A 25,734-nucleotide genomic window follows, 5' to 3' on the forward strand; every position below is an offset into this window, starting at 1 on the left:
GGGTTGAGAAACATGAAGATTTTCAATTTATTTTTATTTTTATTCTGATGATCATCACAGGTGTGTAGCATGTATGTGTGTGTGTGTGTGTGTGTGTGTGCGCACAGCAGCATCTCCACATATGAGTGTGTGTTGTTTGACAGTTTCTTCCTTCTACCTTTCCTTCTCTCCTCTCAGGCGGCTGTGACCTCTGACCTCTGACCTCACTGTCGGCTGCCTGTAATGTTTCTGATCCAGGAGCTGAGGCTGATTGGAAGATGAGAGAGTCACATGACCAGAGTGTAAAGTACGACAACATGAGTTCACAGGCGACTTCAGTGGCATGATGGGACTGAAGCACAAGAAATGGTTTTTAAACTTGGTGAAAATGCAAACACACACACACACACACACACACACACACACACACTCAGAAGCACACTTGCACACACACACACACACACACACACACACTCAGAAACACACTTGCAAACACACACATGTACCAAACACTCTAAAACCTTTTCCCTCTCTTTCTCTCTCTCTCTCTCTTCCACACACACACACACACCACACACACACACATCAGCGCATACACATAAATGCATGAACACACACTTTCACACACTTCACACACAGACACACACATACACACACACACATCATCTCTCAAACAAACTAACAGACAAACAGACTGAAGACAAAGGAAAGAGAGAAAGAAGATGGCAGAGGAGAGAAACACACACACACACACTAATGACACACACACACATATTCATCCTCCCAGTCAAGCATCATTCACATTAATCCTCATCCAATTACATGCATGCAGCGCAATTAGTGGGAGGAGCCAAGGGATGGAGAGACAGAGACAGAGAGAGAGAGAGACTGAGAGAGAGAGAGAGATAATCACTATATATAAGGTTATGGAGAGAGGAAAGGAGTTTTACAATAAAGAGTTGGAGAGCATCAAGAGGAGCGAATGACTTCCTGAAGAAAGGAAGAAAGAAAAATTAAGGAAGAAAAGAAGGGACGGACGGAAGAAAATAGAGCGAGAAAGAAAAAACAAACGTACACTCTGAAGAAAGAAAGAAAGAGAGAAAGAAAAAGAAGGAAAGAATCAAAGGAAGGAGTAAGGAAGATGTAGCGACTGAAAAAAGACAAAAAAAAGAAAGCAGGATAAGAGCAAGAAAGAAAAAGAAAAAAATAGCATGTGAAAGTGTGATGAAAGAAAAGGACTGAATAAAAAATAAAAAGAAAGAAAGAAAGAAGGGAGAAAGAAACAGCAAGAAAAGAAGAAAGTGAAAGAACATGAGATGAAATGAGAAGAGATGTAGAGAATAAAAAGAGATAACAACAAAGAAGAAAAGAAGAAGAAGAGAAGTTGTTTTTTTCATTACCGGTGAATTGAGCAACAGACAGACAGGTCAGTATATTATTAATATTAATATTAATAAAACACACTTTAATAATTTTAATCATGAAAAGTCAGTAACACATTCTGATTGGTGATATTCTTCACCTATAATCTATAAATCTATAATTCTATCATTCTATCAATTCTATCTTTAGTTTATTTTAAATTTTAGAAATTGATTAATTCAACTGAATTCCAATTGAATTAGCTTATGATTTATAAATGATTGTATTTTGATTTTATTCCTCCTCTGTTCTTCTGTCCAGGATCAGTAAAGTTAATCTTCTCCCAATAATCGTTAAGTGATATCTATTAGCAATAATCAATATGTCATCTGGGTACTGATATCAAACTATGATCCATCCTAAAAACACAGATATTAAAATGTACTTAATTGTTAAAAAATAAAATAAAAAATGAGCTTAATCTGTCTAAAATGAATTCAAATCAACATGTTAAACTTTTTACTGAGTGAACAATTTAATGAATGTGTTAATAAAATAGGTATTAATAGGTATTAGTATAGTATTGATGAATGAGTGGATGAATACGTTATTTCTTCATTTCCACACAACTATTATTATGAATTATCTGCTGAATGTTCACTGCTTTAACAGACTTATTGTACATATTTCATGTTTTCATGTGATCGTCCAGTTTCCAGTCTCATCATCAGATAAATAATTAAAAGTATAAATTTAAAAAACAAAATTATCAATCTTTGAGCAGATAAACCACAGAGCAACAGCCAACAATATCATCTAAAAATAAAAGAAAATATACAAATTATGATTACAAACATCAATCAAAGAAGCTTTACTTAAATTGAATTTGTGTTGTTTATGAGAATTTGTTTATTGGGTTTGTTGTATAGGTTTTTTTGTTTATTTCATCTTATTGTTATTCTTGTTTTGTTTTTATGTTTTTTTGGGTTTTTTTTTTTACATGTTCGAAATAAAAATGATCAATCAAATTATCAATCAATCAATTTATTTTTAAATTGAATGCAATACACTTCACAATGAAATTAATGAAATGAAAATAAAATAAAATGCAGTTGCAAATGCACAGAATACAGATAATAAAATATATTATAATATCATAACAAAATACAGAAAAAAAATAAATAAAATAGTGTGAGAGACTTTGAGTAAAGAAATGACAGTAATAACAGAAGTCAAATAACAGTTGTCAGAAAATGCAAATCTAAACAGGTACGGCTTCAGCTGTATAACATGTTGTATAATTATATTAATATGACCAGCCTGCTGCTGAGGTGCACTCTGGGAAATGTAGTTCAGAACAGCAAAGCCAGGACAGAGTCGCCAAAATCAGCAACAACAAGAATCTCACACATTATCACTTTAAAGCGAAATCATAAACATTCATATAAAGGCTAAACGGTCTGACCAATCAGGAGGCGGTAAAACTCTACCACCTTTTGATTGGTCAGATAAAGTTTTATTTGACCAATCAGCAGGAGGCTGAGCTGATGTTCTCCTTCCTGTTCTGACTGCAGGACCCAGCTGTCAGTCCGGCTTTCACCATGAAGATGAGGATGACTCCAGACCCCGAGGAGGTAGAGTGTGTGTGTGTGTGTGTGTGTGTGTGCGTGTGTGTGTGTGTATGTGTGTGTGTGTGTGTGTGTTACGTACACACAAACACATCATTACTACATTCTCTTTCTTCCTGAAGAGGAAAGATACCAGGAGGTGATTTCAGATTTTTCCACTTTTTCCTCTCCATAATAAAAGTTTCAACCAATAGCGATTGTTCTCTGTGGTTCCGTTAGGCCCCGCCTCCTGTCAATCAACCCAGTCAGGCCAACAGACAAACCACAGCTGCAGTCTGGATCATCAAACAGAAACTAAACACATTTAAACTGCTGCTCTCTTCTTCACTGGGAGAAACTCCTAATATGTAGACAGTTTGGTTCAGAATATTTACTCTCTCTCTCTCTCTCTCGCTCTATCTCTCTCTCTGTCTCCATCTCTCTCTCTCTCTCGCTCTGTCTCTCTCTCACTCTGTCTATCTGTCTCTCTCTCTCTCCATCTCTCTCTCTCTCTCTGTCTCTCTCTCTATCTTTCTGTCTCTCTTCGCTCTGTCTCTGTGTCTCTTTCTCTCTCACTCTGTCTCTCTCTTTCTCGCTCGCTCTGTCTATCTCTCTCTGTCTCTCTCTCACTGTCTCTCTCTTTCTCTCACTCTGTCTATCTCTCTCTCTCTCTCTCTCTCTCTCTGTCTCTCTCTCTTTCTCTCTCGCTCTGTCTATCTCTCTCTTTCACTCTCTCTCTGTCCCCCCCCCCTCTCTCTCTCTCTCTCTGTCTCTCCCCCCCCCCCCCCCCCCCTCTGTCTCTCTCTCTCAGTCCATCAGGTGCACAGTATCAGGATGCGGCTGTGTGTGTTTCAAACCAGGAAGTATCCAGCTCAGGTCATGTGATCGCTGCGGACACGGCTGGGTGGCGCACGGTGAGACACACACACACACACACACACACACACACACACACACACACACACAGCATTACGGAAGTCCATTAGGAATCAACAGCAAAAAACTTTTTCATGTTGGATTGAAGCTCTGCAGTTTGACACCGACAGCATGTTGGACTTCACCCATCACACACACACACACACACACACACACACACTGACACACACACACACACACAGTGCAGATGTGTCGAGTCGCGGCGGTGACACGGTGTCAGGAGTCGCTGTCATCACATCACCGAGAGCATCTGGAGAGAGTCTGCGCACACACACACACACACACACACACTGCACACCTGTCTGGTTGTGAACACACATCTGTTCCTCTGACAGACAGGCAGGCTCACGGCTTGTCCTGTTTGTCTCGTGGGCTCAAATCTCACGACCTTTGACCTCTGTCCTCTCTGTGTTTCCTGTCACTTTACAGGAGAACACCGGTGTAGTTTTAGCTTTTTTTTTTTTTTTTAATCTCCATTATCGCCCATCAAGTCTAAACCAGTGATGTATTTCCACAGTCAGAAGCTCATGCTATGACGTCATTTTAGAGCCATTGTGGGTGATTTTTTTTTTTTTTTTTTACTGCAGCCAGAGAGAGAGGGGTAATATTTCGATGAAAAACTCTGATGAAACTCTGATGAAAAATTTCTGAAATTAAAGTCAGAAATTTGCGAGATAAAAAAAATCCAAAATTTGTGAGAAAAAATCGAACAATTTGTATTTTTGGAACCATGCACTTTTGGCAAGGGGCTCAAGATCTCAAGATAATTTTCTCATTGTCTCAGGACAACAAAATGTGTCATCTGGAGATAATGACATAAATAACTTATATATCTTGAGAAAACAAAGAAACAAACTTGTTATCATGGGAAAAAAGCGTGAATAAAATGTATGAATACATGTCCTCAATGGGCTTCCATAGTTACGGTTACACTGCTCTTTAATATTATATTCATTATATTCCTCTCTCTCTCTCTCCAGCCTTGGAGAAGCTCCAGCTCCAGGCCCCGCCTCCCTCCGCCTGCGGCCCAGTGGAGGTGGCTCTTCCTGGGCTGGTGTTCGACCTGAGCTCCCTGGTCCTGTACGGAGCTCAGGCCGTTCCTGTCCGACTGAAGATCCTGCTGGACCGACTCTACAGCGTCCTGAGTCCAGAACAGGTCTGTATACACTAGACCCAGAGGTGGGGACTCGAGTCACATGACTTGGACTCAAATCACATGACTTGGATTCGAGTCACAGTTTAATTGCTTGAGACTTGACTTGATGCATGACTTGACTTGACTTGGGTTCTGGTGATTTGAGACTTGACTTGACTTGGGTTCTGGTGACTCGAGACTTGGGTTCTGGTGACTCGAGACTTGGGTTCTGGTGACTTGTGACTTGGGTTCTGGTGACTCGAGACTTGGGTTCTGGTGACTTGTGACTTGGGTTCTGGTGACTTGAGACTTGACTTGACAGGTTCTGGTGACTTGAGACTTGGGTTCTGGTGACTTGTGACTTGGGTTCTGGTGACTTGGGACTTGACTTTGACTTGTACTTTGATGACTTGAAAAGGTTTCTAAAGTCTTGACTTGAGATCTTGTGTTAGATTGAAGTGATGAGATTTGTTCCAGCAGACGACTGAATTTAAATTCTGTTTTCTGAATTTGTATGGAATGATTGAATTTATTGAAGTTGAAACTGATTCTAGAAATCAAACTCATGATGCTCTTACCAAGTTTTTATTCTATTAAAACCATATTGCATTGAAAAGTCCTAGATATTTAGTTTTCTTTAAGATATTAAATTGATACTGGACTCTTGATTTGTTCTGACTTGACTTGCTGTTCTACATTTAGACTTGAGACTTGACATTAATGACATGGACTTGACTTGGACTTGACTTGGTAATCTACATTTAGACTTGAGACTTGTGCCTCAAGACTTGAGACTGACTTGGGACTCAAGCAAAATTGACTTGGTCACATTTTCTATTGATGTAGTTTGAGTTTCTCTCTTCTTCTTCTAGTCATGGTTGCTATTGCTGCTCATGCTAACTACCCAGTTCTTCTTCTTCTGTTGATTCCAAACAAACCGGAACCGGAAAACATTTTGAAAGGAGCCTCTGCAGTTGTGTGGTGGAGTAATAGATTACTTTGGAATGTGTAACAGATTACTGTCTGTCCTCTCCAGGTCGGCCATATAATCCACACTCTGGGCTGGAGTCTGGGCGACTACGTCAGAGGATACATGCTGCAGGTGAACACACACACACACACACACACACACACACACAACACACACACACACACACAGTTAGTCTTAAGTGATGTCACATGAGTTTATAATAATTATAATAAAAAATAAGCAATTATGCACAATAGGATGCTCAAGTGTATTTTATTTATTGATACTGATTGTGTAGAATTATAACTGAAACCAATATATAAGGCTGATCTCTCTCTCTGTCCCCCCTCTCTCTTTCTCTCCCCCTCTCTCTCTCCCTCTCTCTTCCTCTGTCTGTGTCTCTCTCTCTCCCTCTGTCCCTCTCTCTCTCTCTCTCTCTTTCTCTCTCTGTCTCTCTCCCCCCCTCTCTCTCTCCCTCTCTCTGCCCCCGTCTGTCTCTCTCTCTCTCTCTGTCTCTCTCCCTCCCTCTCTCTCTCTGTCTCTCTCTACCTGTCTCTCTCTTCCTCTCTCTCTCTTTCCCCCTCTCTGTCTCTCCCTCTCTCTCTCTGTCTGTCTCTCTCTCTCTCTGTCTCTCTCTGTCTCTCTCTCTCTGTCTCCCCCCTCTCTCTGTCTCTCTCCCTCTCTCTCTCCCCCTCTCTCTCTCTCTCTGTCCCTCCCTCTCTCTCTGTCTCTCTCTCTCTGTCTGTCTGTCCCTCTGTCCCTCTCTCTCTCTCCCCCCCCCCCCCTCTCTCTCCCTCCCTTCAGTACCCTGGTGGACGGGTGTTGGACCGCTGGTTGATGGTCTCTCCAGAGGAAGAGCTGCTCGTCCTCAAGCAGTTCCTTCGTTTCGGCGAGACGCGCCCCATCGTCGAGCTGATGACCCTGCAGCGCCTGGCGACGGCCAATCACCTCTCTGCGTCCCCCGCTGACCCGAGGCTAAACCCCGCCCCTAAGAGCTGCCGGTCCAACATCAGGGCGTTCATCGAGAGGAACGCCGGGACGCTCGGAACTCCGGGAACATTAAGGAACGCAAGAGGAGAGTCGCGGTCAGCAACCAGCAGCTGCCATTTTGAGAAGAACAGGTCACCTGACAACAACGGCGGCGTCCACCATTTTGAAAATTTCCCCGGCGGACTTTCTTTGCTCCTCCCCTTCCACTTCCCAAGCTCCGCCTTCCATTTGCTGGATTTGGCCCCTCCCACTAAGGTAATTAAATGAAGGTTTTGAAAACTAACCCATTTGACCCCTCCTATAGCAGTCTGACCCCTCCTTATTGTTTTCTCCTAGTAGTCTGACTCCTCCTTGTTTTCTCCTCCTAGCAGTCTGACTCCTCCTTGTTTTCTCCTCCTAGCTACCTGACTCCTCCTTGTTTTCTCCTCCTAGCAGTCTGACTCCTCCTTGGTTTTCTCCTCCTAGCAGTCTGACCTCTCCTTGTTTTCTCCTCCTAGCAGTCTGACTCCTCCTTGGTTTTCTCCTCCTAGCAGTCTGACTCCTCCTTGTTTTCTCCTCCTAGTAGCCTGACCCCTCCTTGTTTTTCTGCTCCTAGGACCTCGCCCCTCCCGCTAAGCTAATGCAGCAGCTACAGAAGCCCAGCGGGACCAGACTGGGCGAGCGACATAGACAGGAAGCAGGAAGAGGAGAGAGAGAGAGCGGTCGGGTTTCGAAGCCGGCGAACGGCGATCCGGACGTTAAAATCAAACCTGACCCTGATGCGCCGAGCCCGGGCCGGTCGCTATGGCAACAGAACCACCACCACCAGCAACACCAGCATATCCACGAAAACCGGCACCTCGGCCTGGAGAGGGGCGGGGCCAAAGAAGAGGCCGCCTCCTCCCGCTCTGCGTCTCTCCTCCCTTCCTCCCTTCACTCCTCCCTCCTCCACTCTTCCTCCTCCCTTCCTCCCTCCTTCTCCTCCTCTCCTCCAAAGGCTTCCCAAAACGTACAAGCCTCCTCTTCCTCTTTCCCTTCCTCCCTTCATCCACTCTCCTCCTCTTCCTCCTCCTCTCTCTATCCTCCTCCCTCCTCTTCCTCCCTCCACCCTCTCCCCTCTTCCTCCTCCTCTTCCTCCTTCTATCCTATTTCCTCCTCCCCTTCTTCCCTCCCTCCTCCCCCCTCCTCTTCCTCCCTCCTTCCTCTCCCCTCCTCCTCCTCCTCCTCCTCCTCTTCCTCCCTCCTCCCTCTCCCCTCCTCCCTCTGCTCCCTCCCCTCCCCCTCAGGTCGGAAGGGGAGAGTCTGCTGCGGCGTTTGCGGGAAAAGCTTCTACGACAAAGGTGGGAATCTGCTGATTTCTGTTTTTAGAGAGCAATAACACGTCATTTTTAAGCAACTATTCTAAGTTAGAAGTTAAAAGTCACATGTGAATTCAAAGCACATGCGGGTTTTTGTACAAATTTCACATTTCCCATTTGCCATGAATTGTCTCTTTGCATGTGAAATCAAGTTTTCACATGTGAAACAAATACTGTGGTATGTAATGGTCAGGTGGTGGTTCAAAGAGCATGACATCACATTTTTGTATGGGATGCCTTATTTTTTATCAAGTCTGCAGTAAAATAATAACAATAGGCTACAGTAAAAAAAAAATGAAATTGGCAACTAATCGTCTAAAAAGAAAACATTAGTGCTGATGATGTCAGACTCTAAATCTACTGATCCTCCACCAATAACTAAGAATAACGGCACACGGAAAAGAAACTTGCGCCTGATCGTTCTGATACTGGATCAATATTGGCTCAGCATTCGTCAAATGGAGAGCGCTAAAAACTAGAAAAGCGTTAATGAGTGACGAATAGCAAGCTACAGCCTTACTACACTGGAAAGTGAACTTTTTTTTTTAAACATCTCTTTATTGAATTTTCAAAAGGTTCTGGTATACATAATACAAGATCATCATATAATATACAAAATATAAAACCGCCCTCCCCTTTCCCAACCCCCTCGTCTCTCCTAGAAAGTGAACTTTTGATGTCATTACCATACTAGTTCGTGTTACCATACTGTTTACATTCTGCAGCATGTATTTTTGTAATTCCTCTCCCACTGCCACCAGAGGGCGACACTGGTGCAAATCGAGCGGAAATCGTGAATTGTAGCTTTCAGACAAAAAAACCCTCCTGTGTCTCCTGCAGGAACACTGAAGATCCACTACAACGCCGTTCACCTGAAGATCAAGCACCGCTGCACGGTGTCCGGCTGCAGCATGGTGTTCAGCTCGCTGCGCAGCCGCAACCGCCACAGCGCCAACCCCAACCCGCGCCTGCACACCGCCACCAACACACACACACACCGAAACACACACCCTGACACACACACAGGCACCGACAGAGACACGCACACTCACGGAAACACACACAACAACCTGCGGCCGCACACAGGCACCAGCAGAGGAGAACACAGCCCACACGCCCAACGACACACACACACCCTGAGAAACGGGGTGAGCTGGTGCACACACGCCCAACGTGGCTGCCGACGCGACACACACCCCGAACTCCGTGACTCCGCCCACAGCTGTGGCCCGCCCCCCCAGGCTCCACCCCCCCAGGCTCCGCCCCTCCTCCTCCCCGGACACAGCGCCTCCTCCCCAGGCTCGTCTCCCTCCCTCTCCCCCTGCGACACCGCCGACACTTCTGGTTACAGCGTCGCAGGGGGAGGAGGAGGAGGGGCCCGCGTCAGCCCGCCGGCCAATCAGCCGAGCCGGCGAGGGTCAGGTGACCCTGCGCCGAAGAAGAAACCCAGGAAGTCGAGCACGCCAGTGAAAATAGAGAGAGAGGAGAGCAGGAAGGAGGAGGAGAGTTGAAGCAGTAAAATGATTAGTCAACAATATGCTCATTCAAGAATAAACTGCTTCCTTAATGTGATGTATTTCCTGTTGAAACAGGATGTTGGGGGTGGGACATAACGCAGGGAGCGATCATTCAAAAGTGTAAACCAATGGGAGATCAGTCAGGGAGAGAAAGGCAGTAACTTATTATTTAAGCCTCCTGGTGCAGTGTGATGTCATCATTAAAGACACACTGTTTTCCAGGAAGGAAAAGTAATGGGATTTTGATATAAAGATATAGGAAAATTAAACATTTGTACATTTTTGGGCATTTATTGTTAAATAGGTGTATATTATGTATATTAGGAACTGTGCAAACAAGGTGAAAAAGTCAATTTTCATTTCATTGTTACTTTCAATTGAAGAGTTTAATTCCAAAATGTTTTGTTACCTGATGTTTACTGCTCAGTATTTAAAAACCAACCAGAGAGCTCAAAATGTTGGAATATTTTTTTCCTTTTTCCAGGAAATAAAAATAATGGGACTTGGTGTAGAAATACAAGAAAATAAAAATTGAACAACCACATGAGAAATGCCTGTTGTGTTGTTGCATGTCCGTCTGAATTATAAGATACCGCCCATCTGCAGCCAATCATGTAGCAGCACTAAATGTCCCACTTAAGCACTGCAATATTATTGGTGCTACAGCTGTCAATCAGCATGCTCAAGTCGGGTATCGGACAGCACACTGCAAGAAATGACATTGCAACTAGTGATGGATGCTACAATTCGATACAGGATCTATGGTTCACGATTCAATACAACCAGGATACGATGTGATCAATAAAGTTCATTGACAACAAAGTCTGACTGTGCAGAATTCTGTTTATTTCTGAGACTCAAATCTTTCTAGCGACGCCATTAGCTGCTAGAATGTAAACAACAATTAAACAAGACTAGGTCACAACCTAGTATATGGCTGGACCGTGTATGAGTGTGCCACGTGCCGCGGCCGACCAATGGTGTAACTAACTCCGCTGTAGACTGCTAATACAGAATAATAGTCCATACATCCATACTGATCGTTCCAGCGCGTCCCGTCTCTCTCTCCACCGCTGTCGTCTCCACCGCGCCCACGGCCCGCATCGATCCGGCCGATCCAAGCGCCAGGCGCTCTGTTACCCGTCGGTGCCGAAAACGCTGTTCGCCGGATCATCGCCGAAATCTCGGCCGGATCATCGGGAACAAATCGGTGCCCAGCTAGCGGCACCGGCCGGAACCGTGGCCCCGGGAAACTTCGGGAAGGTCGGCAATAAGCCCTCGGCGTGATGAAACCTCCATGCTTGTTTGTGTGTCTCTCTCCCCCGACAGAACAGAGGATTTCAGGTGGACTGAGCTCGCGCATATGCATCGACATAAACGGTGATATGATATAATTGTATAGATTCTACTTTAGCTTCAGCTTGCATGCATGATATTGGTCAGCCTGCTTACTGTGTGGGAGAAACGGGCTCCTGATCTCAGCGGAGAAACTAGACGGCGGAGAAAACGAAACTTAAATTTCTGGCTCTGTGACGCTATGATGTGCCACGTGCCACGGCCGACCAATGGTGTAACTTGATCACTCAGTCACTCAGTCAGTCAGTCAGTCAGTCAGTCAGTGACAGACATTCGCGTTTGTAGGGCTGGCCCCGCTGTTGCGGTCCAGCCAAAAATGTCATTACAAAGTGACAACAATATAATTTGGATGGAGAGCTTGTGACACTGTGATAGTGCCATCTCATTTGTGATTATTACCTCCGCCAAGGAGGTTATGTTTTCGGTGCCGTTTGTTTGTTTGTTTGCCTGTTTGTCTGTTTGTCTGTCAGCAGGATTACAGAAAAACTACTGGACCGATTTTCATGAAACTTTGTGGAAGGATGTAGCATGGGCCAAGGAAGAACCCATTAAATTTTGGAGCAGATCCGGATCCGACTCACGAACAAGCAAAAATAGCACAAACCTTGGCGGAGGTCTGCGCTCTCCGAGTGCCATTCTAGTTACAGAATAAAAGGGGGCCGATATCACCATTCATTTTTCTCACCCAAGATACGTATTGTCACATTTTTGTATTGTGATATAATGAATTTCGATATATCATGCCGTCCCTAATTGCAACTAACTAAATTTTGTATCTAGACTCAATGTCACTTCAGAATATTTTCAGTCAAATTCCCTTACTGCACTGGAACATCATTTTGCTAATTTTAATAAAATATGTCGCAGTGTGGGAACTTCCTGCCACAAAGTGAGACAGGAGAGACAGATGACCCTCTCACAAAAACAAATTTTTCAGCTTTAGATTCATTTTATGTTTATTGATTGTGATTGACTATTGTTTAAGTGAAGTCAGGAATCATCTTAAGACCTCTGCTTACAAAACAGTTTTTGATAATATCTGTGTTTTGGAAATATTTACTAAAGACTTTCAGGGAGCAATATTTCTTCCAACTGGACACATAGTGGTTTGGAATGAAATTATTATTTTTCATTGTTGTTCATTGTTGACCTTTATTTCTTGATTGTCACCAAAATTGTTTGCAACCCACAAAACTCACACACACTCTATCTTCCCAACAACTGAATGTTTTATTGAGGAAAAAACAACAAAAACAAGGCTTCAGTCTTGTAAAACAATCTGCAGCAATGCACAGCCATGATATTCAGGAAAAAGAATCAAAATGGAAGTGATTCTTTGTGTGTTTTGAAGCAGCAGCTCTAAATAAAAGTTTTGTCACAGACTGTAGTGTTTGACTTGGGTACCAGTACAAGTCCAGGTATCGCTGTTTCTTTTTAAAAATGATAGAACAGGAAAAAAAAGAATCTGAATCCAGGGGTGGGTTAATTAATGAATGAAATCATAAATTTCAATTCAACTGAGGAATTAGAATTTGAAAAAACCTACAGGAAACAGATTTGGCATTTCAGGAATTCTGTGAAATTCAGATTACACAGTGTTATATATTATCAATACTGAATATCACAAAATGTTAAAGGAACCTTTCAGGTGGTATTTGATGCAGAACATGTAATCGTAATCCATACTTTATGACTGAATGTATTTGATTTGTTGAACTTTTGTTTGATTAATAATGTTTTATTTACACTGTTTAGCAAATCAAGACAAACTCTCTTAGAAGTGGAATTTCATGGAAATTAAAGGAATTCAATTATGTTTCCTGTCATTCCAATTCAATTCACATTGTTTTCTTAGAGCTGGGTGACATTCACATTGCAATTCCAACTGCAAGAATTCAATTGGAATTTACCATGCATTCTCAGTTCAGTTCATGAATGAACCCTGTCTGAATCTGAAGTCAGATGAAACAACACAAAATTTAAACAAATGATGCAATTGTTTAAATGGGGCAGTAAATAAAAAACATCTCTGGCCCATAGCCCAAAATGATGAGCGTGATGATTGATAGAGTTGTTGTCAATACCAATGACTCATTGACAACTGACATTTCTGGCTTTCAGAACTCAATCCCCCCATTATACGAATAAATTAGTTCACAAATAGACTTGAGTCATCAGCATAGAGGGACAATTAATTCTAACAGATCAACCAGGTTATCAACAAAGATGGAAAACAGAAGTGGGCCAAAGACTGAGCCTTGTGGTACTGAGGCATTGACGGAGAATGGATCTGAAGCTTGGCCAAACTTTAAGACACTTAACACTTAAAGTTGTTTAGATGTAAACGTTATGTGTTAAGTTTGCTTGAGAGCTTTTCCCCACCAAACAACCAGTGACAGTTCTTTAGAAGAGAAGGAACATAAACTACAAACAAATGTGTCCTTTAGGGCATAAATCCAACCAATGAGTTTTCTCAGTATTCAGCCAAATGATGATGTTGGTCCGATATCATGCTGCCCTCATGGCCATGCTGAAGTTTCTCCCATCTTATGTCTCTTCATGTGTTAAAAACTCAGAAAAGTGCAGTACCATTCTTCAAATCAAGCACTCTGTTCTTCAAATCAAGTTCTCTGTTCTAAATAATTTATCAGCAAAACAGCACCTTTGTATTAGCAGTGTAAGTAATCATAAATAATCTGGAGCATGTTGTATTTAAGGAGGGGGAACTGTGTCGTGCCCCACAAATGATGCAGGCATCCGTTGGGCCAATCACTAGATAGCAAGATTTGTATAAAGAGGACTTAAGTGCGTAGGAGTTATGGCCTTTCAATGTTAGAAATTTAGACTTTTAATTAAATGCCCACATCAAGCCTATCAGTGTTATTGTTTACACGCTGAACACAGTGCGAGGATGCATCATCCTTCGAAGTTTTGTCAAAATCCAGCGGGACAACATGCGTTCTTTAAGCCGTGAATTCAACCGAGTTTTCTCCCGCCGGGTCGGGCCTCTCCTCGCCGTGCGTTCTCATGTGAGCCTTTAACTCATTGCTCGTATGGAACATTTCACAGCAAACGTCGCAGACGTGTATTCTGTCTTCATCTGTGTGAAGCTTCGCGTGCAGTTTCAGCGTTCGCAGATGCATGAAGCGCTTCCCGCAAACCTCACAGCTGTGACGCTTTTCCCCCGTGTGGGCCAACCTGTGCTGAGATAAAGACCGAAGGTTGCAGAGAGATTTACCGCACACATCGCAGCGGAACTGATTCCCGCGAGTGTGGATCCTGCGGTGCGCATTGACCTGCTCCTTAAAAGCAAACGCTTTATGGCAAAAATCACATTTGTGTGGTTTGTCCACAACGTGCAACTTCTTGTGATTTCTCAGTGTCGATTTCAGAGCAAACGTTTTAGGGCAGACATCACATTTGTACGGTCTCTGTCCCGTGTGGGAAGCGAGGTGCCCATTGATACCCTCTATGCTGAGGTAAGACTTTCCGCAAAGAGGACAGTCGTGAGTTTTTTGGTGATTTTTAAGATGACCCCTCAACACCTCCGCAGATTCCAAATGTTCCCCGCACACCCCGCACAGACATCCGGAACCCATCGCGTGACTCCAGGCGTGTTTCATCAACATACCCGTTGTTCTGTGCAGATCTCCACAGACTCTGCAGGAGAGAACAGGGTTACTGTTCTCAATCGTCGTCTCTGGAGATGACTGGATCAATTTCCTTCTCTTGGCCCTGAAACAAGAATGTTTGACGTGTCGCTCCCTCGACATGTTTGGTGAGTGCAGTTCGGGTTCGCTCTCCTTCAGGTCCTCAACGCTGTCATTCGGTCTTCGAATGTCATCTGAGCGACTTGCCTCGTCTCTGTCATCTTGCTTCTCATCTTTGTCGGTGGCGTCACCTTCACTCTCAGCTGCAGAGCGGACAGAAGAGAGCGCCTGAAAGTCACTGACTGGTTCTGATACTCTGTGTTCTTCTCCGTCATCGGCTTCCTCCATTTTCATCTGTTGTTGGGTTGTCAAGTTGCTGGGCAGAACGTCTGCTCCGTTGCTTTCTACTCTCTGAGAGGTCTTGGTCTGGGAACTAGGAGCAGAAATCAAGGAGTTGCATTAAATAAATCTACACAGTGATTGGAAACCACCATTAATCATGTTGCAGTATGTGTATAACAAACATGTTTTGAAACAAACTAAAGCATCAGAGTACGCTGCTGTTCCCAGGCTTTATAGATGAAGTTTTCCAATTATAATCTATGTTTCCTAAAACATGAACCCAGTCATTCACAATCATCTAACAAAAGAAATTTAGCAAAGGTAGAAGTAATTTTATTATAAAGCACACTTCCCAGCTCATCACAAGTCCATCTACATTTCAAATATGTACATGAACTCTAAAGGTTTCGTGCGTACGTGTGATGCGTGTGAAATCCATAAGAGTCAGCTATCTTGCCAGGAATTTCAACACTGTATACAAGGCACCAACAGTACCACAGTCAGGGTTTAATTCCCCTCGGGGGCCTCTCATAGTACCTTATGCTAATCCAATCACTTTGGATAAAAGTATCCACAAATGACATGTTAAGTAATGTTGTTCCCAGTCCTTACAGAAGCAGTTTCTTTCTTTTTGAATTACCTTGCATGTGCCTTGGTTGAGGTGGATGGAGAATCTTTGGTGGCTTTGTCTTTTCTCTGTAGAGGATGACGCTTTTCCTTGCTGACCTGGGGTTCCTCTCCTGTCTAGAAGAAATTAAGAGCTTTGAGCCCAGATGAAAAAAAGACACCTAATGCTCTCAAGTGGTTTACAGCACAAAATTATTTTTTTAGAAGGGGCAATAAGTAAAATTTGCTCTGGCCAGTAGCCCAAAATGACCATAATATTTTTTGTAGGCGGTTGAAAAGTTTGTTGATCAATACCAATGACTCAACGACAACTGAGATTTCTGGTTTTCAGAACTCAATCCTCAATCAAAAACCAGGCCTGGAATTAAGTCATTTTTAGGGCAAGGCCACTTTGGCCTTTGATAAATACAAATTTATTGGGGCATTGTGGCCAAAATGTAGGGCACCAAGGCCAAAACCAATGGTTATTAAAATCCTTTTTTTCAGTCCTTTTTCCTCAACAAAATAAATATCCTAATAGAAAATTTAAGTGCTGCAGTGTGATACAGATCATGTAAGATGGCTCAGACTGCAAAGTTAGTTACATGTCCAGTAACACAAGATAACGTAAGTGTAACCCAGGTTATTTTCTGTAGCTACAAATTACAGATGTCCCCTAAACACCTCACATGCAGACTATCGGTAGATGCTACAATTTACTGATGTTCCCTAAACGCCCCATATGCAGGCTACTGCTACTGATAGCGTTTTTGCTGCTCTCAACCCGGTTAATTTTGCTATATTCTTCATTACAGTGGCGAATTACCCGCTGTACATTTAAACTTACACTAGTTCTGCTCAAGCACTCATAGCTCTCTCCTTCTTTTAGCGACTTTCTCGCTAATCCCACAGTTGTTGTACACACTTTTCAGATCTGCTAGTTACTTAGCTTAGCAGTTAGCGATAGCTTAGCAGTTAGCGATGGCTTCTCTCTCTCCCTCTCAGTTTAATTAATTATTAGCTGTTAATGTTTACATTAACGTTACACATATATTTGCGGGAGTGGGAGAAATCTTGCGCTACTGTTGATGTCCAGCATGATGACGGAGACACTGGGAAACGTGAGTTTGTTTATTTGCTGCGTCGCATGAAATTAAATGAGGAAATCCACAACTTTCTTTTAAGGGCACAACGGCCAGTTCAAACAGGGCATGCCAAAATGGCCGTGTGGATAGTTAATTTTAGAAGGGGCATTGCGGCCACACTTCGGGGCATCCACGGCACTGGCCGTTTGGCCATGGTATAATTCCTGCCCTGAAAAACTAGTCAACAAATAGACTCAATTCATCAGCATAGAAGGACAACTTTCTACCAGAGCAACCAGGTTATCATCAAAGATGGAAAACAGAAGTGGGTCAAGGACTGAGTGGTACTGAGGCATTGACATTGGCATTGAGCATGGTTCAGAAGCTTGGCCTGACAGGACAATTCTGATTGGTCGTCCATCATCTATTGCAGTGGTTCTTAACGTGGGGTCCGGGGACCACCAGGGGTCCTTGAGGGGGTTCCAGGGGGTCCCCAGCAAATTGATGAATTGTTAAACATCACCATTATTTCATTTACAATAAGCTAAAACAATTCGAGAATGTAAGAAGACTGACTATTTTGATCATAGTTTCACTGTTATCTTTAATTTGTTTCACTGTTATGGACAAATCAAATCAAACAATAAAAATATTCTCAGATTTGGGTCCGAGAGATAAAATCTCATCAAATGTGGGTCCGTGGCCCTAATGTGGATTAGGGTTCTTGATATTAAAAAGGTTGAGAATCACTGATCTATTGTGTACTGTGACTTTAGCATTTTTGTCAATCACAAGCCACTACCGCTGTGTAAGGGCCGTGCCAGAGACTTGTGCATGAGGAGATAAATTCTATCGACATTACTGCAATTCCTACTGGTCGATAGAAGTCATAGATTACTTAATGCCCCCCCAAATGATAGTATGAGCATCCTTGGGTAACAAAATAACTCTAGATTTTAGATATTGAATGATGATTGAAGATTTTTTTTATGGATGTATTTGCTAAAACAGCAAATGTCCAGGAAATTGTCTTGGTGGCATTGATGCAGAGATACATTGACTACAAACACTGTAATGCAATACATACTCACACATGGTACAAAGACAACAGGCCTTAACAACACTGGAAAAACCATGTAAGATGGAAGGAAATGCTAAAATGGAATGCAAATTGAATACGTTCTAAGCCTTGTGGAGAATGGACAGTTCTTGAGGCTCAAGTGGTGTTGTATATAGAGTAGTAGTAGTAGTAGTGTATAGCGACTTGTACAGACATTACGAGTGGCGCAAAATAACGCAAACAAAATCTACCCAACTCGCAAACTACTACAAAATCTGACAAACTACCTTCAGTCGGATGTAGAGGGCCGAATTCCCTTTCCCAGTGGACTTGATGGACCTGTGGATCTCCTCTGGTGTCAGAGTGTTTAGTTTCAGCGGCTGTAGTTTCCTCGTCTTGTCAGTTGTGAAGAGGTCAAAAGGTTTGTTTAATGCAGCCAGCCAAGGGAATTTGGACCTCAGCAGGTCCAGGAAGTCCGCCTCCTGTAGGCCACAGGGACACTTCACCTCCCGCACCGGGCATTTCTTAAACACTGGCACAGAAACAAATTCACCAGAGGGTTTATTCAATTCGATTTGCTTTTCTTGTCATTCCATTTTACAAAAGAGTACAGAGAAACGTAAGACTTTTCCTGGAGTTCTTCTCACAGCACAATCCAAGCAAGATAGGTGGTGGGCCAAGCCTTGGAAATGGCCATTTCATTGATTGATTTCATAGTTTCAGAATTCTGACTTTATTCTACTTAATTCCTCACTAAAAATGTATGCACTCGTGGATCTGCAAGGTGTTTTGGAAAAAGTTGTCCACGAAATGGCAGTGAAATGTTATGACTTTATTTTCATGCCATTTTTTCAGTTTCCATAATTAATGATGCTAAAATTCTGGATGTTGAAACAAAATGAAAAAAGTCTAGGAAAATAATTCTGTTCCTTAAAGAAGACTGAATGAAGACTAATGCTTGTGATGATTAATAATTGTAATCACAATATCAAGTACAGTAATTGAGAGCATCATTTTCGCCATAATCATGCATCCCTATTGGAAATCTCATTTTGGAAAAAGCCTCAACATTTACCTTGTCTTGAGAGAACGCTGGTCTGTGAGTTCGCCAGTATGCAGACCCTGACAGCCAGGTGGGGCTGCGCTTCTCCTGTTTGAGGTTTCTTTGGTTTTGTCCCGTCAGTCTGACCACTGGAAGACGAAGATCTGGGAGATGAAGCCTGGCAGCTGGGTGGGAAATGGAAATTAATGTGGTTACCTTATGAAGATGCAAAAAGTCGTGCTGGAAAGCTCGGGGTGTGTTGTATGGACTAACAGACTAGATAATGACTGAATTTCATTTTTGGGTGAACTGTTCCTTTAAGCTTGAATAAATGTCCCTCTTTTCTGCAGTTTACACAACATTCCCACATCTTTCCAGTCTCATTCCCATGTGAACCGTCTCATGTAAGTGATAATACTAAGAGCTTGCGTTTGAACCTTGATGGTGTTTGATTGTCCAGATCCTCCTGATGCCGCCTGGGGCTCGGCGCCGGTCGCTCAGCGGACTCGCACTCTTCATCCTCACCCTCCTCTTCCTTAATGGGGCAGAAGAGGCCGAGGCTCCCGGAGTCCTCCACACCTGGGCAGCGACAGAGTGATTGAGTTATAACTCCCATTTTATTCACTCTTGGGCAGAGGTGTGATCAAGTCAACTTTGCTTGAGTCCCAAGTCAGTCTCAAGTCTTGAGGCACAAGTCCCAAGTCAAGTCCCAAGTCAAGTCCCAAGTCTAAATGTAGATTACCAAGTCAAGTCCAAGTCATTAATGTCAAGTCTCAAGTCTAAACAGCAAGTCAAGTCAGAACAAATCAAGAGTCCAGTATCAATTTAATATTTTAAAGAAAACTAAATATCTAGGACTTTTCAATGCAATATGGTTTTAATAGGATAAAAAGTTGGTAAGAGCATCATGAGTTTGATTTCTAGAATCAGTTTCAACTTCAACAAGCAGTGATGAGCGGGCCCTCGCCTCCGTGTGCAAGTCGGGGTGTGTTGCAGCCGCGGGACATGTAGATGTCCTCAGGCCTGGACTCTCGTCCCTCATGTGAAATCCGGTGCAGATCGGACAAAGTACGCTCAAGTTCACACAACTTCCTGCAGCCAGTAGGCGGCGCTATGGCTATAACCGAATATCGGCACGTAGACGCGTTCAGGCCGGGACTCTCATCCGACATGTGAAGTTTGGGCCAGATTTGACCACGTAGAGTCGCGTTACAACCCACTTCCTGTTTGGTGTCGCCAGTAGGTGGCGCAATGCCTATGACTCCCAATCGGCCTGTAGATGTCCTCAGGCCTGGACTCTGGACCAGCATGTGAAATCCGGTGCAGATCGGACAACGTACGCTCAAGTTCACACAACTTCCTGTTGCCAGTAGGTGGCGCTATGACTATAACCGAATATCGGCACGTAGACGTGTTCAGGCCGGGACTCTCATCCAGCGTGTGAAGTTTGGGGCAGATTTGACCATGTACAGTCCAATTACAAGCCACTTCCTGTTTCGTGGCGAAACGTGGAAAATCGCCGCCTCACCACGCCCACGCCGTGTGACGAACACTCAAGCTTTTGATAACTTTTCATCGTCAAGGTCTTTTCTACACGCTGACCAAGTTTGACGTGGATCCGATCAACCGCCTAGGACGAGTTCGTTAAAATACGACCCCTGCAAATGTCGCAATCAATTCAAAATGGCTGACTTCCTGTCGGGTTTAGGCGCATGGTACCTATGGACTTTTTTTTAAGTCTGGACATGATACACGTGCCTACCAAGTTTCGTACGTCTAGGGGAAACGTACGGCCGTGAGTATTTTTTTGAAATTTTGTAGGGGGCGCTATCGAGCCATTTTGCCACACCCATGCACGAGACCCATAAAATATGTAATTTTTCGCCACTTCTGACGCGTGTGCCAAGTTTGGTGAGTTTTCGAGCACGTTTAGGCCCTCAAAAATGGAATTCTTTCGGAGGAAAAATAATAATAATTAAAACTGCAAGCAGTGATGAGCGGGCCCTCGCCTCCGTGTGCAAGTCGGGGCGTGTTGCAGCCGCGGGACATGTAGACGTCCTCAGGCCTGGACTCTCGTCCCTCATGTGAAATCCGGTGCAGATCGGACAACGTACGCTCAAGTTCACACAACTTCCTGTCGCCAGTAGGCGGCGCTATGGCTATAATTGAATATCGGCACGTAGAAGCGTTCAGGCCGGGACTTTCATCAGACATGTGAAGTTTGGGCCAGATTTGACCACGTAGAGTCGCGTTACAACCCACTTCCTGTTTGGTGTCGCCAGTAGGTGGCGCAATGCCTATGACTCCCAATCGGCCTGTAGATGTCCTCAGGCCTGGACTCTGGACCAGCATGTGAAATCCGGTGCAGATCGGACGACGTAAACTCAAGTTAACGCAGCTTCCTGTTTCTAGGCGGAACATCGAAATTCGCCGCGCCGCCATGGCAACGCCGTTCGACGAACGCTCCCGATCTTCACCACGAAGCGTCATCAAGGTCCTACGGCTTTTCTGACCACATTTGAGGTGGATCTGGTCAACCCGCTAGTAGTAGCACACCCCAGTATAAAACATGTCATTTCCTGTCGCCAGTAGGTGGCGCTATGACTATAACCGAATATCGGCACGTAGATGTGTTCAGGCCGGGACTCTCATCCAACATGTGAAGTTTGGGCCAGATTTGACCATGTACAGGCCAGTTACAAGCCACTTCCTGTTTCGTGGCGAAACGGGGAAATTCGACGCCACGCCACGCCCACGCCGTGTGACGAAAACTCAAGCTTTTGATAACTTTTCATCGTCCAGGTCTTTTATACACGCTGACCAAGTTTGACGTGGATCCGATGAACCGCCTAGGAGGAGTTCGTTAAAGTACGACCCGTACAAACGCCCAAAAATGCCCCAAAATGTCGCAATCAATTCAAAATGGCCGACTTCCTGTCGGGTTTAGGCCAGGGCACCAAGAGGCTTTTTTTTAAGTCTGGACATGATACATGTGCATACCAAGTTTCGTACGTCTAGGTGAAACAGAAAGGTGGGGGCTTTTGTTTTGAAATTTTGTAGGGGGCGCTATCGAGCCATTTTGGCACGCCCATGTCCAAGACCCATAAAATATCAAATTTTTCGCCACTTCTGACGGGTGTGCAAAGTTTGGTGAGCTTTCGAGCACTTTTAGCCCCTCAAAAATGCGATTTAAGAGTCAGAATAAAGATAATAATAATAATAATAATAATAATAATAATAATTCCTTCAGTTTCAATAGGGCTTCGCACGAAGTCGTGCTCGGGCCCTAATTAAAACTGCAAGCAGTGATGAGCGGGCCCTCGCCTCCGTGTGCAAGTCGGGGTGTGCTGCAGCCGCGGGGCATGTAGACGTCCTCAGGCATGGAGTCTTGTCCAGCATGTGAAATCCGGTGCAGATCGGACAATGTACGCTCAAGTTCACACAACTTCCTGTCTCCGGTAGGTGGCGCTATGACTGTAACCGAATATCGGCACGTAGACGCGTTCAGGCCGGGACCGTTATCACACCTGTGAAGTTTGGGGCAGATATGACCATGTACAGTGGCGTTACAACCCACTTCCTATTTCCTCTCGCCAGTAGGTGGCGCAATGACTATAACGGAATATCGGCACGTAGATGTCGTCAGGCCTGGACACTTGTCAAACGTGTGAAGTTTGGGCCAGATTTGACCACGTACAGCCACGTTACAACCCACTTCCTGTTTCATGTCACCAGTAGGTGGCGCAATGCCTATGACTCCTAATGGGCCTGTAGATGTCCTCAGGCCTGGACTCTTGTCCAGCATGTGAAGTCTGGTGCAGATCGGACGACGTAAACTCAAGTTAACGCAGCTTCCTGTTTCACGGCGAAACATCGAAATTCGCCGCGCCGCCAGGGCAACGCCGTGTGACGAAAACTCAAGCTTTTGATAACTTTTCATCGTCGAGGGCTTTTATACACGCTGACCAAGTTTGACGTGGATCCGATCAACCGCCTAGGAGGAGTTCGTTAAAGTACGACCCCTGCAAATTCACACAGCTTCCTGTCGCCAGTAGGTGGCGCTATGACTATAACCGAATATCAGCACATAGACGTGTTCAGGCCGGGACTCTCATCAAACGTGTGAAGTTTCGGCCAGATGTGACCATGTACAGTGGTGTTACAACCCACTTCCTGTTTCGTGGCGAAACACGGAAATTCGGCGCCTCACCACGCCCACGCCCTGTGACGAAAACTCAAGCTTTTGATAACTTTTCATCGTCCAGGTCTTTTATACACGCTGACCGAGTTTGACGCGGATCCGATCATTCGCCTAGGAGGAGTTCGTGAAAGTACGACCCCTGCAAACGCCCAAAAACGCCCCAAAATGTCGCAATCAATTCAAAATGGCCGACTTCCTGTCGGGTTTAGGCGCATGGTACCTACGGACTTTTTTTTAAGTCTGGACACGATACACGTGCCTACCAAGTTTTGTACGTCTAGGGGAAACGTACGGCGAGGAGTATTTTTTTGAAATTTTGTAGGGGGCGCTATCGAGCCATTTTGCCACACCCATGCGCGAGACCCATAAAATATATAATTTTTCGCCACTTCTGACGCGTGTGCAAAGTTTCGCAACTTTTCGAGCACGTTTAGGCCCTCAAAAGTCCGATTTATTTGGACGGCGAAAAATAAAAAAAAGAATTAAAACTGCAAGCAGTGATGAGCGGGCCCTCGCCTCCGTGTGCAAGTCGGGGTGTGTTGCAGCCGCGGGACATGTAGACGTCGTCAGGCCTGGACTCTCGTCCAGCATGTGAAATCCGGTGCAGATCGGACAACGTACGCTCAAGTTCACACAACTTCCTGTCGCCAGTAGGTGGCGCTATGACTATGACTCCTAATCGGCCTGTAGATGTCCTCAGACCTGGACTCTGGTCCAGCACGTGGAATCCGGTGCAGATCGGACAATGTACGCTCAAGTTCTCACAACTTCCTGTCGCCAGTAGGTGGCGCTATGACTATAACTGAATATCGGCCTGTAGATGTATTCAGGCCTGGACTCTAGTCAAACGTGTCAAATTTGGGCCAGATTTGACCACGTAGAGTCGCGATACAACCCACTTCCTGTTTCGTGTCGCCAGTAGGTGGCGCAATGCCTATGACTCCCAATCGGCCTGTAGATGTCCTCAGGCCTGGACTCTGGACCAGCATGTGAAATCCGGTGCCGATCGGACGACGTAAACTCAAGTTAACGCAGCTTCCTGTGTCACGGCGAAGCATTGAAATTCGCCGCGCCGCCATGGCAACGCCGTGCGACGAACGCTCCCGATCTTCATCACGAAGCGTCATCAAGGTCCTACGGCTTTTCTGACCACATTTGAGGTGGCTCTGGTCAACCCGCTAGGAGTAGCACACCCCAGTATAAAACATGTCATTTCCTGTCGCCAGTAGGTGGCGCTATGACTATAACCGAATATCGGCACGTAGACGCGTTCAGGCCGGGACTCTCATGCAACGTGTGAAGTTTGGTCCAGATTTGACCATGTACAGGCCAGTTACAAGCCACTACCTGTTTCGTGGCGAAACGGGGAAATTCGCCGCCATGCCACGCCCACGCCGTGTGACGAAAACTCAAGCTTTTGATAACTTTTCATCGTCGAGGTCTTTTATACACGCTGACCGAGTTTGACGCGGATCCAATCAACCGCCTAGGAGGAGTTCGTTAAAATACGACCCGTGCAAACGCCCAAAAACGCCCCAAAATGTCTCAATCAATTCAAAATGGCCGACTTCCTGTCGGGTTTAGGCCAGGGCACCAAGAGGCTTTTTTTTAAGTCTGGACATGATACATGTGCATAGCAAGTTTCGTACGTCTAGGTGAAACAGAAAGGTGGGGGCTTTTGTTTTGAAATTTTGTAGGGGGCGCTATCGAGCCATTTTGCCACGCCCATGTCCAAGACCCATAAAATATCAAATTTTTCGCCACTTCTGACTGGTGTGCAAAGTTTGGTCCGTTTTCGAGCACTTTTAGCCCCTCAAAAATGCGATTTAAGAGTCAGAATAAAGATAATAATAATAATAATAATAATAATAATAATTCCTTCAGTTTCAATAGGGCTTCGCACGATGTCGTGCTCGGGCCCTAATAATAATTCCTTCAGTTTCAATAGGGCTTCGCACGAAGTCGTGCTCGGGCCCTAATTAAAACTGCAAGCAGTGATGAGCGGGCCCTCGCCTCCGTGTGCAAGTCGGGGCGTGCTGCAGCCGTGGGGCATGTAGATGTCCTCAGGCCTGGACTCTCGTCCCTCATGTGAAATCCGGTGCAGATCGGACAAGGTACGCTCAAGTTCTTACAACTTCCTGTCGCCAGTAGGCGGCGCTATGGCTATAACCGAGTATCGGCACGTAGACGCGTTGAGGCCGGGACTCTCATCCGACATGTGAAGTTTGGGCCAGATTTGACCACGTAGAGTCGCGTTACAACCCACTTCCTGTTTGGTGTCGCCAGTAGGTGGCGCAATGCCTATGACTCCCAATAGGCCTGTAGATGTCCTCAGGCCTGGACTCTCGTCCCTCATGTGAAATCCGGTGCTGATCGGACGACGTAAACTCAAGTTAACGCAGCTTCCTGTTTCATGGCGAAGCAGCGAAATTCGCCGCGCCGCCATGGCCACGCCGTGTGACGAAAACTCAAGCTTTTGATAACTTTTCATCGTCCAGGTCTTTTAAACACGCTGACCGAGTTTGACGCGGATCCGATCATTCGCCTAGGACGAGTTCG

General features: G+C 44.7%; 2 protein-coding genes across 2 annotated transcripts in view; one reads left to right on the forward strand and one right to left on the reverse strand.

The window, feature by feature from the left end:
* The window catches only part of LOC139665340 (zinc finger protein basonuclin-2-like), a gene marked incomplete at its 5' end in the record, with an annotated part of 34,133 nt that extends 24,306 nt beyond the window's left edge, over nucleotides 1–9,827 (forward strand). Inside the window, 10 exons of the mRNA XM_071544334.1 lie at nucleotides 1,663–1,667; nucleotides 2,916–2,975; nucleotides 3,760–3,862; nucleotides 4,865–5,040; nucleotides 6,056–6,121; nucleotides 6,794–7,234; nucleotides 7,575–7,863; nucleotides 8,245–8,298; nucleotides 9,157–9,293; nucleotides 9,558–9,827. Coding sequence (XP_071400435.1) covers nucleotides 1,663–1,667; nucleotides 2,916–2,975; nucleotides 3,760–3,862; nucleotides 4,865–5,040; nucleotides 6,056–6,121; nucleotides 6,794–7,234; nucleotides 7,575–7,863; nucleotides 8,245–8,298; nucleotides 9,157–9,293; nucleotides 9,558–9,827 — 1,601 coding nt within the window. The remainder of the gene's footprint in view (nucleotides 1–1,662; nucleotides 1,668–2,915; nucleotides 2,976–3,759; nucleotides 3,863–4,864; nucleotides 5,041–6,055; nucleotides 6,122–6,793; nucleotides 7,235–7,574; nucleotides 7,864–8,244; nucleotides 8,299–9,156; nucleotides 9,294–9,557) is intronic.
* Nucleotides 9,828–12,453: 2,626 nt separating this feature from the next.
* Nucleotides 12,454–25,734, reverse strand: part of LOC139665343 (zinc finger protein-like) — a 43,464-nt gene continuing 30,183 nt past the window's right edge. Inside the window, exons 3-7 of the mRNA XM_071544337.1 lie at nucleotides 19,412–19,553; nucleotides 19,008–19,159; nucleotides 18,220–18,464; nucleotides 15,822–15,925; nucleotides 12,454–15,272 (exon numbers count right to left, since the gene is read on the reverse strand). Coding sequence (XP_071400438.1) covers nucleotides 14,153–15,272; nucleotides 15,822–15,925; nucleotides 18,220–18,464; nucleotides 19,008–19,159; nucleotides 19,412–19,553 — 1,763 coding nt within the window. The 3' untranslated portion in view covers nucleotides 12,454–14,152. The remainder of the gene's footprint in view (nucleotides 15,273–15,821; nucleotides 15,926–18,219; nucleotides 18,465–19,007; nucleotides 19,160–19,411; nucleotides 19,554–25,734) is intronic.

The sequence above is a fragment of the Centroberyx affinis genome, unplaced genomic scaffold (assembly GCF_046629955.1).
Source record: "Centroberyx affinis isolate AG114_WGS23_722 - 3 ecotype Tasmania unplaced genomic scaffold, CSIRO-AGI_Caff_v1 ptg004537l_1, whole genome shotgun sequence".
Lineage (NCBI taxonomy): Eukaryota > Metazoa > Chordata > Actinopteri > Beryciformes > Berycidae > Centroberyx > Centroberyx affinis.